Genomic DNA, 18,287 nt, shown 5'->3' on the forward strand with positions numbered 1-18,287 from the left:
TTTCTACAAACTCAGAAAATTATCATGAAAAATTCACCCATATATCTCGTTAGAATTCACCTACATATCTAGAATAAAAATCCTTAGTTACAAGGTGAACTCAAAGGATCCACACCTCTCGTGTTATACAAAAGACATTTATTGCATTATGTTTATATAGCCACCAATTTTTTTTTTAGTTTTCGGCACAATCTTCAAGGTCAATATTCCAGGTAAATCAATTAAAAATATTTCAAAGTCAATATTTCAAGAAAATTATTTCAAAAAAATCTTTCACGTTTCATAGCGGCATTTTATATGGAATAGCATCCATCTCGGTGTGAGATCTCATGTCACACATTCACTCATGAAGAAGGACTTTATTATTAAAACCCTTTGCCATTTTCCATCATTCTACAAACTAAAGTCCCTTTTTTTAGAGGGCCAGATCTCCTTGTCCTCTGCTTGTAAAGGTCTTTGCTTTCCAGTCCAAACAATTCTATAACTGCTGATGATATTTAAGCAAGCTGTCTAGCACAGTTCTGTTGATGGTACCATAGGCCTGAGAATAGCTGCCAAGCTTGGCTCGAGGGTCTCCAGCAGCAGAAATGTTGGAGTTGTTCTGGAAGACCTTCTTGCTAAACCTGGGCGGAGCCTTTGCCTCACGTGCCTGAGAAGGTGAGCGCTGGTTCTGCACAGCCGCAAATCAACACAGTATGAGTATCTCACATGATCATATATTTAAATCATACACTTGTACATTTTAATGATAAACTTTTTCCCATATGGCTGTTGCTTGTAGTAAATATTTGGTGTAACATCATAATGGGAAAAAAAAAAAAAAATAAAATAAAAAAAAATATATATATATATATATATATATATATATATATGTATATATATACACACACACACACATACACACACACACACACACACACACACACATTTTGTATGCTCGCACACACACATACACACACATTCCAAGGACTAACTACAAAAACATCATAGACATGCACTTCAACAGAAACATAAATGATTAGACAAATAGTAGTTGTAGTACTGTATGTTTAAAATATAACCATCCTGAATGAATAAGTTGCTATCAACCCTTCCTCCTCACGTATTACTGCAGGGGTTGTCTATTGTATCTCTTGCAAGAGATGTAATCAACTGTACATTTGGATAATCAGAATTAAGGACTTGTTATTTCCAGGAGCAAGGTATTTTAATACCAGTTGTTGGGGTCATCATACCACCATACTCATCATACCACCATACTCGTGTGCCATCATACCACCATACTCGTGGTATGACGGCAATAAAATAGGCTTAAAGCATCACACAACAAATTAGGGTTATTTTAAATAACCTATAAGAACTCATCTAAAATAATCTCATAATGAAATGCTTGGATTGTTAAACGTTCAAGATAGAGTTGACTTGATAGAGTTTTACATGTTGCATATAATTTTAAAAGTAATTTTATTCAGGTCAAAGATGGTCACAGTTTTTCTATCTGAATATGGACCACAGACCTGGCAGCTCCTTCTTTTAGTACTGGGTAGGGATGCTTTTACGTATTTAACAGCAACCTTGTGGAACTGGTTGCCAGGAAGTCTCAAAATTGTTGACAGCTTGCAAGGGTTTAGACATGCCATTAAGAAATGGTTATGAGAAGGAAAAAAATGGCAGTTAATAGTTCATTTTAAAAATGAGAACTCACTTTTTAATTGTTAATTTTAAACAACTATATTGACATGTGCAGTGATTTTATATTAATGGTGCCATGCTTGCTATATTCCATCAGCTGCCTATAGCTGGATTTGTTTATTTTAGCGACCACAGTGGAAATAAGTATTCAGACTTTTTGTATTATCCCCCACTGCTTGTTTATATTATACACATTGCCTCTTTTTAATTGTGGTGAATGCTGTTTTTATCAAAAAATTTGAAATGGTTTAAAAAAAAACAATCAAATCACAACTAATCAGATAAACTGATTTCACTTCTTACAGCTTCAAAAGCTCTTTGCTTGCACAGCTGATGAAAGACCTCTGTCCAAAATGTGCTGTTTCTCTCAAAACCTTGTGTAATACATTGCCATTTTTATAATGTAAAACAAAGCTACAACTTATGTATATAATAAAGATATCAGTGTAAATGTGTAAAAATGTAAAAGTTTATTCTTATTTATGGAGAATCTATTGTCATTAACATATAAAATTGAAGAACACCAGATTTAAAGTGGAAAATAACACAGTACTACACTTTCAGTGGTGGTGTCTAGGGGTGGTAGGTGTGAGACATAAGTGAGACATCCATCTAGAATCAGCCAAAGTCAACCTCAGAATTTAACACAGAATGCAACAAATGCAGGAAATGTCATCAAGCCTAGTGGCCTAAAGCCTGTCTCCTGCTAGAGAGTGTATCAGGTGACAAGAAGGCCTCTTTCGTTTATGTGTCAGATGCCTGTAGGGTGTCTCAGTATATCAGTGATTTTTCCCCCCTCTCTTTTAATAGTCTTCTAAAGATAAACATTAACATTGTCACATTAAGAGAAGGGGATGCTATATAATCAGGGCTAAAATAATTGCTCTTATGAGTATTATACTGTAACAGAAACAAAATAATGTACATTAATGCCCATTAAAGAAACAGAACTTTAATTCATGAAATAAGAGTGATTGTAAATGCACTACACAAACAGTAAATTATATGTGAATTAGATTTTTGTGAAGATGCATTTATACCTGTTAGTCAGTGAAATTACAGTAAGAGACTAATTTGTAAAAGGCTGAAGAAGGTGGCCCACTTACCAGGCGAGCAGACGTGACACACAGGCCAGTGGACAGGATGGTTTCCTCTTTGTGAAGCAGAGGGTTATTCTGAGGCTGTGAGAGGGTGAGGGAGAACAAGCAGCTGTGTGCCATTGAGGCTGACTGACCACGTGCCTGACCCAGCTCTACACCCTAATATGAGGAACAAAAATCACTGTAGGAGAAAGTGATGGCATTTGTGCCATGCTAATATCCACATCACAGTAACTACATGAATCCATTGCAAGTGAAAGGCATTTACAACTGGTAGTCCTTCTTCAGTCAGATAAGGCAGAGGGACTTAAGGCTTTACCTTGATCAGGTCCTCTCCGGGCAAGTTGCTACTGCTTTCATTGTTCTGATGCCGCAGCACCATCTTTCTGCCAAATCTGTGATACTGATGTTGAGGGGACACTGAGATGGATGGTTTTACTACACCATCTGGTAAGAAACAAAGAAGCATTTCTACTTGAACTTGAGTCCAACATGTGAGGTGTATAGGCTATTGACACCACTCTGAAGTGGTCAGAATGTGTGTGCATGATAGAAAGTGTCTGAGTTGTATATATAAACAAGCTGTGGTGTAGTATTAAATTAGAACTCACTGGACACATGCGTGATAGGGTTATAAGATGTCTTCACCATGTTGGGGTCTATGGCTGGGCTGCTTCTCCCATTGTATGGTTGGGGCAGTTCTTTTTTGCCTGTGGGCTTAGCATCAACTGATTGGGTTTTGGGTTGGTCGCTCTTTTTACAGAGTTTCATTTCACCTTCCCTTCCCCCCTCCTGTCTCTCATCTCTCTTCAATTCTTTGTCTTTTCTGTTATCTTTGTCCAGATCATGGTCCCCACCGCATTCCCTGGTCATCTCATCAGCTTTCTGCTTCAAATGATCTCGTTCTACCATCTGGCGATTGGCCCGTTTCTCCAGAATCAACTGTTCATAAGGACATTAAAGTAAAGGCTTATTCTCTTATAGTGGAGCATGCATGAAAGTGAGAGTGAGAAGAAACAAAACCTTCTGCATAAAATAGCAGCTACTTTTCTGAGAACACATTTTGAGAACGTTTCATTAACTGTGGTCAGCCAGGCCAAGAAAGTGTTCTCATTCTAAAATATGTTGGAGGAATCACAAGTCTACTACCAAAACACAGCATTTTGTCTTGCCATAGCACACATCATATGGCTGACTTAACATGACGGATTAGCAAAGCACTCTTAAAAGTCTAAAGTCAGGGCATGCAGAGATTAGTGTCGGCACTTCACCTCATAGAGTTTGTTTCTGTACTGAGCAACAGAAAGCTGGACATCATCATCCACAGGGAGGACGACATCGTAGTCCAGACTGGGCTCACTGGCTGGGTTGTGAAACCTTATGTAGAAGAGCAGGTCATGGGAATCATGGGAGTTATTAACATATCAGTATTCTGCTAACAGGTTTAAACATCAAATTCAAGACTATTTCTGTGACTATTTCTCTGATGTATGATGTATACACAAAGTTTTACATGAAAATAAAGAGGAGATGCAAACTGAGAAATACAGTATTGCTATGAACACACAGCAGAAAAAATTACTACACTACAAAACTGGTATGTACAGTATAACAAGCTCTGCTACTGATAGTTCGCTGTGCGAAGATAATCTAGGATGAGGAACAAGTGAACAGCTAGTCCTGATGCACTGCACATCATATATACACAGATAAATCTAAGATCTTGAGATTTAGACTCTATAGATAGTGACACCATATAATCTTCATTTATCTTTTTCTCTTTCCATAATCCCTCTCATTTTTCACTATAGAGTATATGGCCAAAAGTATGTGGACTGTCACGACTGGCCCTTCCTAGCATCCTGTCTCCATCGCTACCCTGTGTCGTGTCTTTGCTTTGTTTTACTTCCTTGTTTTTGTTCCATTCCTTAGTTTAGTTTTCTCCACCCCTCATGAGTTTCTTCTCTGCCCCTCATGAGTTTCTTTGTGTTGTTTGCCTTAATTAGCAAACAAATGTGTATATATACCCTTCTGTTTTTTATCTTAGTTGGCTGGTCAATGTGATTCCATGCCTCTATCATGTTTGCTCTGCTTGTTGTTGTCCTAGCTCCATTTGTTTTGCACATTCCATGTTCTTTGTTCTAGGCCTGTTTGCTAGCCTGTTTTCTGTTTTTTATTTCAGTTTGCCTGTTTGTTGCTTTTGTGTATTACATTCTGTTTCATCATTTTCATCATTCATCACCTGGACTTTGATTTGGATTTGCCCTTAATAAATCTTGTTCTTCTCAGCGTATGTGTCTGCTTCATAATCATGTCCATGTTACATGGACACCCCTTCTAATTTATTGAGTTCGGGTGTTTCCGCCAAAACCATTAGTATAAGATGTATAAAATCAAGCACAAAGCTATGCAGTCCCAATAAACAAAAATTGGGAGTGGAATGGCAAATTGGCTTGTACTGAAGAGCTCATTTATTTTAAACTTGGACACCTTTACTACAAGTCAGTTTGTGAAATATCTGTCTTGCTAGATCTGCCCTGGTCAGTTGTACATGCTATTGTTGTGAAACATCAGCTCAGCCATGTAGAGACACATAGCAGATGCACCAAGTGATGAAGTGCTCAGCACATTAAAAAGGCCTGTCTTCTGCTGCATCATTCAGCACAGAGTTCCATTGGGACCTTTATTAAATGGGATTCTCCGGCTGCACAGCTACACATATGCCTAAGATTGAGCCTTAGGATATGAAATGCCAAGTGTCAGTTAGTGTGGTGTAAAGCATGCCAGCACTGGACTCTGGAGCAGTTGAAATGTGTTCTCTGGAGTGATGAAACATGCTTCATGCTTTGGCAGTTTGATGGATCTGGGTTTCGTAAATGCCAGGATAATGCTACTTACACAACAGTAAAGTTTGGTGGATGACTGAATCATTACAACAAGATTCCTGTCAAGACACACAAAAACCACTGTGGTACAGATATACGAACCAACTGAAGATGATGACGATGTAGACAAAGATACATTCTATAATCAACTCCAAGATACTTGAAGATACTGATTGGTGACTTTAATGCACAAATTGGTGAAAGAAGACAAGGCTTGGAGCACGTGATTATTGTCATGGAACTGCTGCAAACACGAATGATAATGGTAAACAACTCATTTTGTTTTTCAGCCTAAAAAAATGTGCACTTACTACAAACACTACACACACACTTATTACACACACACACACACACACACACACACACACACACACAAAATATACACAAAAAGATATGGTGACCACCTAATAGAATTACGTAAAAAGAAGTCGACTCATCCGCATCAGCAGAAGATCTCAGGAGATCGTCGATACAAGATGTCAGAGCATGTAGAGGTGCAGATATTTGTTCAGACCACTATCTTGTTAAAGCAAAAATGAAATTATGAGTGAAGAAAATAAAAAGCCAACAAATAGCTAGACCTTTTCAGCAGTGAGGCTGAAAGGCACAGCCATCACAGATCAGTACTGATTGAATCTCAGCAATCACTTAGCAGAGCATATTGAAGAGCAATGGGTAATGTTTCAACAAGCAGTAACAGACAATGCAGAGGAAGTTATTGGGAGAAGCGAGAGGTGGATGCAGGACAGAATGTGGGCACTTGCTGATGAGAGAAAAATTGTCAAAATGCAACAAGAACAACCACAAACTGCAGCAGAAAAAGAAAAGACAACAGAAAAGTATTGAATGCTAGATCACAAGGTGAAAAGTAATTGCCAGGCTGATAAAAAGGAATGGATAGACGAAAAAGGAAAAGAAGTGGAAGATGCAGCATTGCAAAATGATTAAAAAACTTTAGATCATATTGTTTGAGACTTGACAGGCTCCAGAAGTAATACAAATGTTCCCATAAAAGACAAAAGTGGGAAGACATTTCTGATTGCCGAAGAACTAATTGCATGTTGTATGGAACATTTTAAAGACATGCTGGATCAACCAAATCCAATAGAATTACTACATTTTAATGATTTTACCTTCCTTGAAGAAGTAAACATAACAATGGCTACAATCGCAGAAGAAGAAACTCCCCAATCAATTAAATCTTTGAAAACAACACAGCAGCAGGGCTCAACCAAATTATGGCAGAACTGCTTAAGAGGAGGTAATGCTATAGCAACAGTACTAACAAACACCTGCTGGCGAGAGGAATGCGTCCCAGACAAATGGAGACATGGAATTATTGTTAAACTGCCAAAAAAGAAAACATTTCCGACTGCAACAACTGGAATGGCATCACAGTCCTATCCGTTCCAAGTAAACTCCTCTGTATCATATTGCTCTAAAGACTACGGGAAGCCATTAATATAACACTCTGAAAAGACCAAGCTGGGTTTTGCAGCGGAAGGTCATGCACTGAGCAAATATTTACACTCCACAACATCACTGAACAAAGTACTGAGTTCCAAAGACCATTATCAATTTAATCATCTTTGTGGACTTCAAGAGATCATTTGATAGTGTACATGGAGAATCATTATGGCATATTGCTAAAGCATACAGTATACCTCAAAGATTCATAAATATCTTTAGGAAAATATATCTTAATTGCAGGTGCTGACTAAGAGTTATTACAGGTACAACAGAATATTTTTCTATTACTACTGGCATGAGACAAGACTGTGTGTTATCTCCCTTTCTCTTTCTCCTGGTCATTGTTTTTATCATGACACAATTGGTAAATGAAACACATGGGAATATGCTGGAAAGAGCAAGAGTTGTTGGCATACCTAATTATGCAGTCATTGCCCTTATAGAAGAAACAATACAAAGTTCGTAAACGTTGTTTACAAAATTAGAAACTTCAGGTGTATATAAGTCAGCTTGACAGTTAGTTCTGGGAAAAATAAGACCACACAAATTGCTGATCAAGATGCGAACACCCTTGGTGTCAATGAACAACCGATTGAAGATGTCAAGCAGTTTACCTACCTCTGCAGTATAATGACCAACAACGAGGACATTAAACCAAATGTCTTTGTTTACCATATAAGCAAACTGCAAAAATGACCATAACTTGGATTCTGCCAGAGGGCAAGAGGAAAAGAGGCAGGCCAAATAAAACTTGGCGAAGAACCTTTCTTGAAGATCTACAGATGTCAAGGTACGGCCATTCCCCCCTCAAATGTCTGTCTGTGCGTGCGTGTCTGTGTGTGTCCGTATTGCCACGCCCTCTTGTGTTGTGCACCTGATCCTTGTTGTGTGTAATTGTCAGGAGTGTATATAAATTTCGTGTCGTACTGTCAATGTTGTTGGTGTTTCACCCATGTAGTGTGTTTGTGTGTGTTGAGTTGTGCTTGTGATTAAAAACGTATGTTCTGTTTAACGTGCCTCATCCCCGTACCTTCCTTAACCCGTTAAACGTCACAACAGAAGGTTGATATCACATGATGTAGTTGAGAAGGTTGCGGCTGATAGGATAAGCTGGCATCACAGTGTTGCCCAATGTGCTACACAAGGCAAGAGGACCTAAGTCTAAGCCTTAGTTCTAGTGAAGGGTAACGTTAATCCTACAAAAATACAAAGACATTTTAGACAATTCCAGTTTTGTGGCAGCAGTTTGTGGAAGGCCCTTTACTGTTTCAGTATGGCACTATCCTTGTACACAAAGTATAAAAATATCGTTTGGTGTGAAGTCATGGAGCCATAATTGCAACCACACCAAACACCTTTTAACTGGAACCTCGACTGCAAGCCAGGATTTCTCATTCTACATCAGCGTCTAACTTTACAAAAGCTCTTTCGACAGAAACAGCACAAATTCCTACAAAACACATGCCAAAAAGGCCTTCCCAGAAGAGTGGAGGCTGTTAAAGCTGCAACCAGGGGGCCTAACTCCATATTAATGTCCACGGTTTTGGAAAGAGATGTCCAATAAGCTTATGTAGCTGTCATGGGCAAGTATCCACATATTTTTGGCCATAGTGTACCTTTCATATTTACTTTATGATGATTATACCCATTATAATCAGAGTGGTTACTGAATAATATGCCTTAGGATTGAAAACTAAATAAGATCCTGGAGTTCGAAAATGTTAAATAACAGTACAGGTTTTACTAAATTCACAAATTCAGAACCTTTCTGAAAGACTTTTGATAGGTTTCAAAACTCTTTTAAGTACTGAAAATCTCATGTCAAATAATGTCAAATTATTACATTTACTTTGCCACATATGGATGCTGGAGGGCTTGCTCTGCTGTCAGCCTGTTATCCGGGTTGAAGACCAGCAGATGCTGTAGCAGATCTAGGGCATCAGCTGGCACTGATGGCTGCAGTAAATCACCTATCGGCACCTGTGGCCTTAGATACACATTCACAACAAACAAATGTTCAACCATGTTTATATTAGGTGATCTAGGATGTGTGCTAATGCTAAGTCAAGATGACTATGATAAAGCAAATGACAATAAATTGGATATTTCTATACTGTATGTGTAAAAGGCTACACATGTAATTGATCATCTTCAAGAAATTTCATAACCAAATCTTTGGTTTACAATTGACTAATATTCCAATTGGACATGGACATATGTCTACATCTATGTACACATACCTAAGCAGCATTCTCTGAATTACAGATGCTCCATACTCTGACTTAATGGCCAGCACATCTGAAATTAAAGAGGAGGTTATACATCAATCAGAATACATGTGAAAGCTAAACCTATTTGAGTAACCTTTTTTACATGCCAGGGCCAAAGTTCTCTCCCAAATACTGTGCTCATTTGCTTTTTAATTTTCTGGGAAATTGATTAAATATATAAATTGAAGAGGAAATACATTGTGAATCTCAGTGCTTACCCTCTGGTGTAGGGTATGGGATTGCACTCATGATTTTCTCGATCTGATTGATTGTGGAAGTTCCAGGGAACAGTGGTTTGCCGAGCAGCATCTCCCCAAGAATGCAGCCCACACTCCACATGTCCACACCTTTTGTGTACCTGTGCAACAGTCAACAGGCAGTGGAAACTTTGCTGCCATGATAAAAAAGGGGTAGTGTGTGGAAAGAATGTGTATTCATTTTCAAAGAGTAGTAAAATGATGGAAAGGTACCGCGTGGACCCGAGGAGAATTTCAGGAGCACGATACCATCGCGTTGCCACATATTCTGTCAGGGTAGGGTTCCCAGCATCTTCTTGGATCTGGTTCAGGGAACGTGCCAAACCGAAGTCACACAGTTTGATAAAGCAGTCTGCATCTAGTAGTATATTGGAGGGCTGTACAATTCAGAGAAGAGATGGAGAAACATGAAATGCTTGTATCAGATGTTAGGAAGCTTAGAGGGAAATGTCTTTAAGGTCCCTGCATATGAGCTTACCTTCTGGTCCCTGTGGATAACATTTCCAGAGTGTAAGTATTTGGTAGCTTTGAGAAGCTGGTACATGATATAGCGCTTATGAATATCCTTCAAAAGGTTACCTTTCTTTATTACCGCATGCAGGTCTGTATCTAGAGAGAAAAATAGCACTAATTAAATTCAGTTGTCACAATGATAGTGGCCAGAAGTAATGTTTCACAGTGCACATCCAATGTGTGCACTGTGATTTACTAAATAACTATTCCCTTAAAATATTACATTTTAAATAACTGAAAAACTTGTGCATTTGGATAAAACTGCTTTTGTATTAAATTGTTTTAAATCTCAGTTTCCAAGTGCTATTTATTCATCTTCCCCTCAAGATTCATGTAGACAAATATTATTTTAAAAAGTTTTAAGTTTAATGCCAAGTTCATGCCAAGTATTTATATCTACACGGTGTGAGCTATATATGAATGATAGTCCTTCCATTAAAAAAAAAAAGAGTACAAAGGTGATCATACAGTTATAATGGAAATGTTACACCCAGTGCTTGGTTTCAAATGCAGTGCAGCTGATCACTGCCTGAAGTTTGTGAACTACAGCCTTTACCAGGTGGCACAAATCTTCCCTATAATTCTGCCTGTAGTGCAACCTGTTTCACTCCCTGCATATTTCTGAGGCATTTTGCTTTTGGCTATATCATCAGTAAGTGAAATCACTGGGTTTCAGGTCAGGTGACTGATTTGGCCAGTCAAGAACATTCTACTTTTTGGTGCCGAGTTGATTTTTGGTATGCATTTGCATTATATGTATGTTTGAGGTCACTCTTCTGCTACACACTCATGGGTTTTTATTTATTTGATTTAGTGTGAGCAGCTAAGATGCTTCATCATTCTTTGTAAATCATCCTGCTTCTGTGGTCAGCAGTGAAATTATCAATAAGTACAAGTAAGCCAGATCCATCATTGGCCATATATACACACAACACCATGGTTCACAAATGAGACATGGAGCTTCTTTTTCTCACTGGCTTTTAAAAATGGATTTCCTAACAAACTGCAACCTGGTCTGTTTTTAAATTATTTATGCCGACTCTCTGAGGTTATTCTATGTATAATTGTATTGCTATGTCTACATCCTAGAGGGCATGTGACCTTTTCAACAGTGTTTTTTCAACAGAGGGTTTACTTCATTATTCACAGTATTCTTTGTGACCTACTGCTGTGCTTTACCATGATGTAGCAAGTAGACCATGTAGACCAATTACTTCCACATAGTAATGGTTTTCTCTAAATGGATCCCTTAAGTCCGCATAGAGCAGGGCTTATTTCTCGTAATGCAACAAAGAAATGAGCCAAAACACCCTCATTAGGAGCTGGAGCTATCACAAGGGAAAAGGAAGAGCAGGTGCAACTTGGATAGCTGCCACAACTCCAGGATCATTTATATTCTCTTTATAGCATGCACAGAAATGCAGTCTTACCCATGTACTCAAACACCAAGTAAATATCTTTGTCATTTTGGGCTCGGATGACATTCAGCAATTTGATGATATTGGCATGACCCCCGAATTCCTGAGGGAGAGGAAGTAGACACTAAACAGACACTTCTTCACTTTGAAACATTAACATAAATAAATAATAAATAGATGTGTAAAAGATGACAATACCAGTAATTTAGCTAATGCTAGCCCAGAAAGGTGCAGTGTGATATTTTATGCAAGACAGTGTCTAAGTCTTTCATCACAATACAGCACATGGACAAGTGATCATGTTTGAGATTGGCCAATGTGCGAATGTATGAATATGAATATGAATATAAATCTATAGTAAAAGCCAGAACACATAAATAGCACCCATAAGGTTTCCTGGAGAAGATACAGTGTTTTCAATATGCCATATTCTCTTAAGGATGAAACAGAGTTCTGATAAAAATGAAAGGTCAACTTGTTGTGTCATACCATACTTAATAAGTGTCCTTACCTGAAGAAACATAATTTCTCTGAATGTTCTCTACATAAAGAAAATGAAAGACAAAAAATTTAGATACCGGCACATGTTCCTAAGAATATAGAAGATTTTGTTTATCAATAATTAACTAGTAAGTTACAGTATGTATACTATTAACTAGTATTAACATGTCAGAATATTGCATATTATTACAAACTGTAAAATTATCTGACCTGAGCATCAGTTCGGTTTCTGAAGGCATCAAATATTTTTTTAACTGCCACCGTCTCTCCTGTCCTTCTATCCACTGCCTTCCACACAATTCCGTATGCCTGTTATAACAACACATTTCAAAACAATTAATCCTAACACAATCATTGCATGAATGATTTACACCTGCTACCAAACATAAGCTGAATTGCACACTATATGCAAATACTAAAATTACTGCTAAGTAATGACAAACTAAGGCCTTTTCTCCAATACATTCTAAAGACAAGGTGAAATTTAACAAATGCATAGTAACCCTAAGATAACCATAAAATGTTAGAGAATCACCCCTCCTGTCTGTATACAACTGTATAGAACCTTCCGTATGTTTTTATTAAACAAAACAGTGTCCTTATCACATTATCTTTCAGAGCATAACATGTTAAGGACTCTTGGAAGAATGGACAAGGTTGGACACTTCCCTTTATATGATTTCTTTCACAGTTGTTAATGTCTAACTACAGGACAGTGTGTTCTCCAGGTGCTTGCTCCCGCCACCTCTAGTCTATTCTTCAATCCCAGGGGTCATGTGCAAGAGGAGATATGGCTCCTCCTTGTCCCTAAACTATACTCACAAGCTAATCTACCTGTATAGCAGTCAACAGGGTTGACAGCTGGCATCTAACATACAATAATAAATCTAAAGAACCGAACCGTTTTAGAATAATGTAGACTACTTGGATGTAAGTTGTGATCATGCTTTGTAAATCAATTGTAGATGAAGGTAAATGCTTAGCAAATGGACGATGAATAACAATCATTTTGTAATAACAATTCACCTTCCACGCATGCAGCAAAACAGAACGATATACGAAAAGCAAATTAACAGCTTCCCTTCCTTATGCAAGTACTTAATAGGCTAATAATAGAAATTAGAAATGATGGTAAGATGGCTGAGTAAATAGGAGCCGACATGACAACAAGATTTAAAGGGTCCTCGTCATCGTAAAGGATTTCTTCCACTTACCCCCTTTCCAAGTCTTCGCTTTATTTCATACTTCAGAGCGATGTGCTCTTCCACTTCGGTAAGGTTCATTTTTTAGGTAAACGATAACTTAGTTATTTTGTTGATACTCTGAAAAATGTCTGGCTATGACTATGGCAAAAAAAGTGATTTTGAAGCAAATAGCAGGCGTAACGCTAAACCATCTGCTTATATCTAAAACAGAAACAATACCTGTCAGCCGACTAAAAAACTACGCGAGAGCAACACAACCAGCCAGTAACTGCGATTCTTGAAGCAGATACGGCTAAACGTTAGCTAGCCGGCTAGCTGGCGTCTTGATGTAGGCGTTTAAACAAGGACTGTACAAAGTTACTTGTAGTAAATACCGACAATTTCGGCGATTATTTTATTTTTCATCCTTATATTGGACTGTTGTTCATCGGTTCGAAATAAACCAAATTTCTCCTGAGTCTGAATCTCACCTATTAATAGTGTCGGCAATGCAGTGGAAAGTGGCGCATCGCTTAGTTTTGTAACCGTTGCCCTGGAGACTCAAGCAGCTGTGAAGGGACTGTTTTCCTTAAAGGAGCCACATTTTGGATATGGTTCTTAAACCGCAATTTGGATTAACTTCGCACAGCATTCACTTGTATCATGTTTTTTAATGATCATTTCTAAAAGATTTACATGCCCATTTTTCAAAACTTTTTTCAGCAGTGGTCCTTTAATAAATATAACTATACAATAAAGATTTTTTTCCCCCATAACCAAAGAACAGAGAAAGAAAAGTGTAAATGATCAATGAAATGACTTTCATATGCTAGGAAAAACTAAATTATGCCAAGACAAAAAAGAAATAATTAAAATGTATTTTTTCTTTATGCTGTTTATACCCTCTCATCATTCCAGTGAAGAGAAAAAAGCTCAATACCATCTGAAATTAATGCAAGAATGTTTTGAGTGCATTTCTGTAGTTCTGCCAACAACCCAGTACAATGGCAAAACATCCATCTATTCCCCATGTCAAAGTACTACAATGCCTGTTTCAGGTCCAGGTATTCAGATTTATGTTGTTCTATAAACAAGGCTTAAAAATATTTCAGCTATAGAAAAACAGTGATTGAAAAGAGATGTACTTTCATTTCAAGTGTAATTCTAAATCTGAGTCAATACCACATCTGAAAATCCTAAAATCCATCTGAAGCAGTTTTCTTTTCTCCTTATGCCAATGCTCAATGATTTATATCTAATGGGTGTAGTAACTATATTAAAAACACAATGCTAATGGAAAAAAAAAAAATCAATATCATAGTTAGTTAAAGCTATGTCTATTTCTGAAAATAACAAAATAGTGGACAGCAATGTCAATAATCAGAAATATTCCACTGGATTTTGAGGAGTCTTTCTATCCAAAGAGTTCTGCATCAATGGATAGGCTTCCAGGACAGAGTGAAGGGATTAGGATGTAGATGACTGAGGGGATGTTGGAGAGAGTGGAGTGTGAACAGTTCTTGGGAGGAGGGGGGAGCATGTTGTTTAGGAGGAGTGCAAGAACCGGTTGAAGGCATTGTAGGCAGACTCCAGGTCAAACAGCATCTGGCGAACCTGAGAGTCATCTAACTCATCAGACGCTGACATGCTGCTCAAGGTGGTCAACCTAAGCATGGAAAAAGTAAAAGGGCAAAAGAAGACAGAATGCAGAAATACACAAAGAAGAGTTAATTTAAAGTGTCATCATTATTACAGGTTTCACATTTCAAAATAAGTAAATATGTCCACTAAACAAACATCTTTACTTTTTTGCAACACCCAGCCAATTTAGTTGTGAAACACCAGATAAATGGAAAAATGTCAATTCTTTTGTTGAATGTCAAATGTCAGCAGTAAATCTCCAAAGCTACATATCTACTACTACCAGCATTTTTCGTACTGTTTACCAGCCAGAAGACAAAAAACATCCATGCTTACCAAAGGCTGACTTTGTCCTTAGCCTCCGAATCTGGTGGCATGTTGCTCATCCTGTTCATGGTTTCCATTAGCTCCCTAAGATCTGGCTGGATCTGACATACATGCACATCAAAAACTAGATCATGACCAATGGGATGTGCTAATAAACACTTTATTGATTAGTCCATATCACCATTTAGCCAAACTATGAATACCTCATCCATTGCTCGAATCTCCAGCCTCAGCTTGTCCATCACTGTGATGAAGAGCTAAAGGGAGCAGAAGGGCAGAAGAGGATACAGTACTAGCCTATATACTAACCTATATACTGCAAGTGAGGAAGTGAACAAGATTTCTAAATATAAATGTATGACATCCACTACCCAGCCCAACAGCAGTTCAAAGGCAGAGCAAAGCATACAATGTTATCTTTTTTTGTTGATAGTGTATAGTGTGGTAAATTATACTTTCACAGGTTTTATTGCTGGGTGCACAGTCCTTTAGTAACAAGGAGCACTTTGGCATTGAAAAAGGACCGCGAATTGCAAAACAAATTTATTTTTAATCTACTTAATGGAGCTTTTGGAGCTACTCAAAAACCCAATAGAAGTGGTTGCTCTTTGGCCTTCACTCAAGCAAAAACACTGACTATAGGATGTAAAAGTCAGTGTTATAATCCCCTGTAAAAGTACCTACAGATACAATATCTGCAATGCAGCGATTCAGGTTGCCCTTGTCATCCTTTATGGTAATTGGGCGGTCTTCTTTAATTCTCTCCATTGCCAGTGGGCAGTCAAGCTGTGTTAAGAAAGGCAATAGTCAAAGATTATTTAGTTCACAAATACAGTAACAGCACACATTAGATAAAAAAAAAAAAAAAAAGAGCCATTATGAAGTGCCAGTAACTACCCTGTATTTCCTACAAAAGTCATCAATGGAGCCAACATCTGATGCCTGGACCTGTTTGAAAGCAGCCTTGTACTGGACAAGCAATCGTGAGCAGGCACCTGTGTATCTGAAAGAATGTGATGTCTATTTAGTTGAGCTGCCATTTATATTATATACATACACCCTGGTATATATAATATACCCTGGTATAATTTCAGTGTCAAATGCAGAGGAAATACTTACTCATTAGGAGTAACACAGTCCTTAATGTAAGCTTTTTCTAAAGCTTGGAGTGTCTTTACCACAGCAAACAGCTCTGCCATATTGTCATACCTTTCAATACAGTCAACAAAGGTGAAATTACCACCTAGAAATGTCTGAAGCTACATAGTAGAAGATTATATTCCATCAAAGCAGACAGACACATTTGATCTTAAGGTCTACCAGAGTTTATAATGAACAAGAGAAGAATGACATTTTATGCATTTGGCAGACTCTTATGCATAGCACTGGCATTTGCAAAAGGCTACAAATGAGCTCAGAGATATATTCTGGGAAGAAGATATTTTTGTTGTGAGAATCTTGTCCATTATCAAAGATTCCAAATGAGTGTACTGTGAGTGTTCAAATTAATTATATGATTGACTGCAATATAATAGCTTTGATTTTAAAATAAATTATGCAGGGTATTACTCATCTTTAACCACATCACATCAAAGGTGTACCCATGTTTTAATATATTGCATGGCATATCACAGCTGCAATATATAACAATAAAATACTAATCATAATTACTTACTTTTCCCTTTCTCTTGCATTTTTATACAGCTTGACTTCCTATAGAATTGTACACATAGGAAGATTAAAACAAAACCCAAATCTAAATGAAGCCATATTTAATATAAATAAATGGAATTATTTTTATTTAACAGACTGACAGTACCTCGTATAATTCTGGTTTATTGGCCGGTGCTTGACATATGGAAAGAAAAAACACCAGAACAATATATGGGTGTATGCGTGTGTGAATGGGAGAAAGAGATTATCAAAATAAATGAAAAAACACATTGACATCTCTTTAAAATTATGTAAAATATCTCTACAATTACATTGGCTTTTCCACTTACCCCCTCCAATCCCTCCTGAAGCAGGTATTCCGTGGAACATGGTACCAATCCCAAATATCAGCACCTGTAAACAGTAACCATATATCAATGTTACGATCAGCTCGTTATAGAAAACTAGTGCATGCTACTGGCAGCAACAACACGAAACTGTTCAATTGGATTTCTCCGCATTGCTGTTGCATTAGTCGGAATGTGCCAGGGTAATGAAAAAATAATCGACGAATTAATTGAGGATTACGGAAGTGAATTGATAGGGCCGACACAACCCTGCTGAGCCAACTCTGAAGAAAGCACGCAAACGAAAATCAAACATAAAGATATAGTTATATATTTCCACATTTAGGGCAGAAGAGGGCATATCCGAGAGTAGCTGATAAAACCAAATCAATCTGAAGATCTGTCGACAATATCGTCATATTAGCGAGCTAGCTATCTTTAGCTAAGCAAGCGAGTTTCGCTTCTCAGCATTTCATTTAGCTGTAACTGAAATCCGCCACTTAAAATAACTTAAATTTGGATACATACACATATTTCTAAACTAATTGACTACAAAATTATATAATTCAAAACTCAAAGTATTAACCGTGAGAATATATTCATGAAAAAAAGTGAACAAAGAAACAGAAAATTACTTAATCTGTTTACGTCAAAGCTTGTTCTTGTTCGTCGCGGAGTGCATACGTCACTTCTGGTTATTCCCAGGCAGGGTTGCCAGATTTTCACAATCATTTACACAGGAGATATTCCAGTCCTTGAGGTTTTTAGCGTTTTCCCTGTTCCTAAATTCACCTCAGATTTTATAAAAGCTGTGCAGTAAACAGTGAACCCTAAAGTTAATTTAAAATATCAATTCCTAAGCTTTTGATTATGTATATGATACATATTTATTACAAGATTCAAGAGGAATTTAAAAATTTGGGTTTTGACTCCACATCTGAATCTGGTGTTATGATGTTAACTGGTAGTTATTTGAAAAGTCATTATTATTATTATTATTATTATTTGTAGTAGTAGTAGTAGTAGTAG

General features: G+C 37.4%; 2 protein-coding genes across 5 annotated transcripts; both read right to left on the reverse strand.

Moving 5' to 3' along the window:
* Nucleotides 1-121: 121 nt before the first annotated feature.
* On the reverse strand, nt 122-13,867 carry mapk15 (mitogen-activated protein kinase 15). Its single transcript, XM_027025449.2, has 14 exons — nt 13,321-13,867; nt 12,317-12,415; nt 12,117-12,146; nt 11,618-11,708; nt 10,153-10,283; nt 9,888-10,051; nt 9,636-9,775; nt 9,388-9,445; nt 8,997-9,134; nt 4,064-4,169; nt 3,404-3,734; nt 3,112-3,239; nt 2,799-2,951; nt 122-670 (listed from the first exon to the last, which is right to left on the reverse strand). Exons 1-14 carry the CDS (start codon nt 13,387-13,389, stop codon nt 479-481), a joined length of 1,830 nt encoding a protein of 609 aa, XP_026881250.2. The 5' UTR covers nt 13,390-13,867; the 3' UTR covers nt 122-478.
* Nucleotides 13,868-13,941: 74 nt separating this feature from the next.
* On the reverse strand, nt 13,942-17,970 carry vps28 (VPS28 subunit of ESCRT-I). Of its 4 annotated transcripts, none has more exons than XM_027025454.2 (10): nt 17,894-17,970; nt 17,262-17,325; nt 17,078-17,088; nt 16,934-16,971; nt 16,378-16,467; nt 16,156-16,261; nt 15,943-16,044; nt 15,462-15,515; nt 15,268-15,359; nt 13,942-14,956 (listed from the first exon to the last, which is right to left on the reverse strand). In XM_027025454.2, exons 2-10 carry the CDS (start codon nt 17,299-17,301, stop codon nt 14,836-14,838), a joined length of 654 nt encoding a protein of 217 aa, XP_026881255.1. In that variant the 5' UTR covers nt 17,302-17,325; nt 17,894-17,970; the 3' UTR covers nt 13,942-14,835. The 4 variants fall into 4 exon arrangements, with proteins under 4 accessions (XP_026881255.1, XP_026881251.1, XP_026881252.1 ...); XM_027025450.2 differs by having other exon boundaries at nt 17,078-17,106; nt 17,894-17,969; XM_027025451.2 differs by having other exon boundaries at nt 17,078-17,106; nt 17,907-17,926.
* Nucleotides 17,971-18,287: the final 317 nt, after the last annotated feature.

This window comes from Electrophorus electricus, chromosome 8, assembly GCF_013358815.1.
Source record: "Electrophorus electricus isolate fEleEle1 chromosome 8, fEleEle1.pri, whole genome shotgun sequence".
Lineage (NCBI taxonomy): Eukaryota > Metazoa > Chordata > Actinopteri > Gymnotiformes > Gymnotidae > Electrophorus > Electrophorus electricus.

Coding starts and splice junctions, on each gene's coding strand:
- vps28 (XM_027025450.2), bottom strand. CDS start 17,301: ATGTTCCACGGAATACCTGCTTCAGGAGGGATTGGAGGGG. Junction 16,045..16,155: donor ACTTTTGTAGGAAATACAGG/GTAGTTACTGGC, acceptor TTCTTAACACAG/CTTGACTGCCCACTGGCAAT. Junction 15,360..15,461: donor AGATTCGAGCAATGGATGAG/GTATTCATAGTT, acceptor CATGTATGTCAG/ATCCAGCCAGATCTTAGGGA.
- mapk15 (XM_027025449.2), bottom strand. CDS start 13,389: ATGAACCTTACCGAAGTGGAAGAGCACATCGCTCTGAAGTATGAAATA. Junction 9,446..9,635: donor CCCATACCCTACACCAGAGG/GTAAGCACTGAG, acceptor CTTTAATTTCAG/ATGTGCTGGCCATTAAGTCA. Junction 4,170..8,996: donor CAGCATCCATATGTGGCAAA/GTAAATGTAATA, acceptor CTTCTACATAAG/GTTTCACAACCCAGCCAGTG.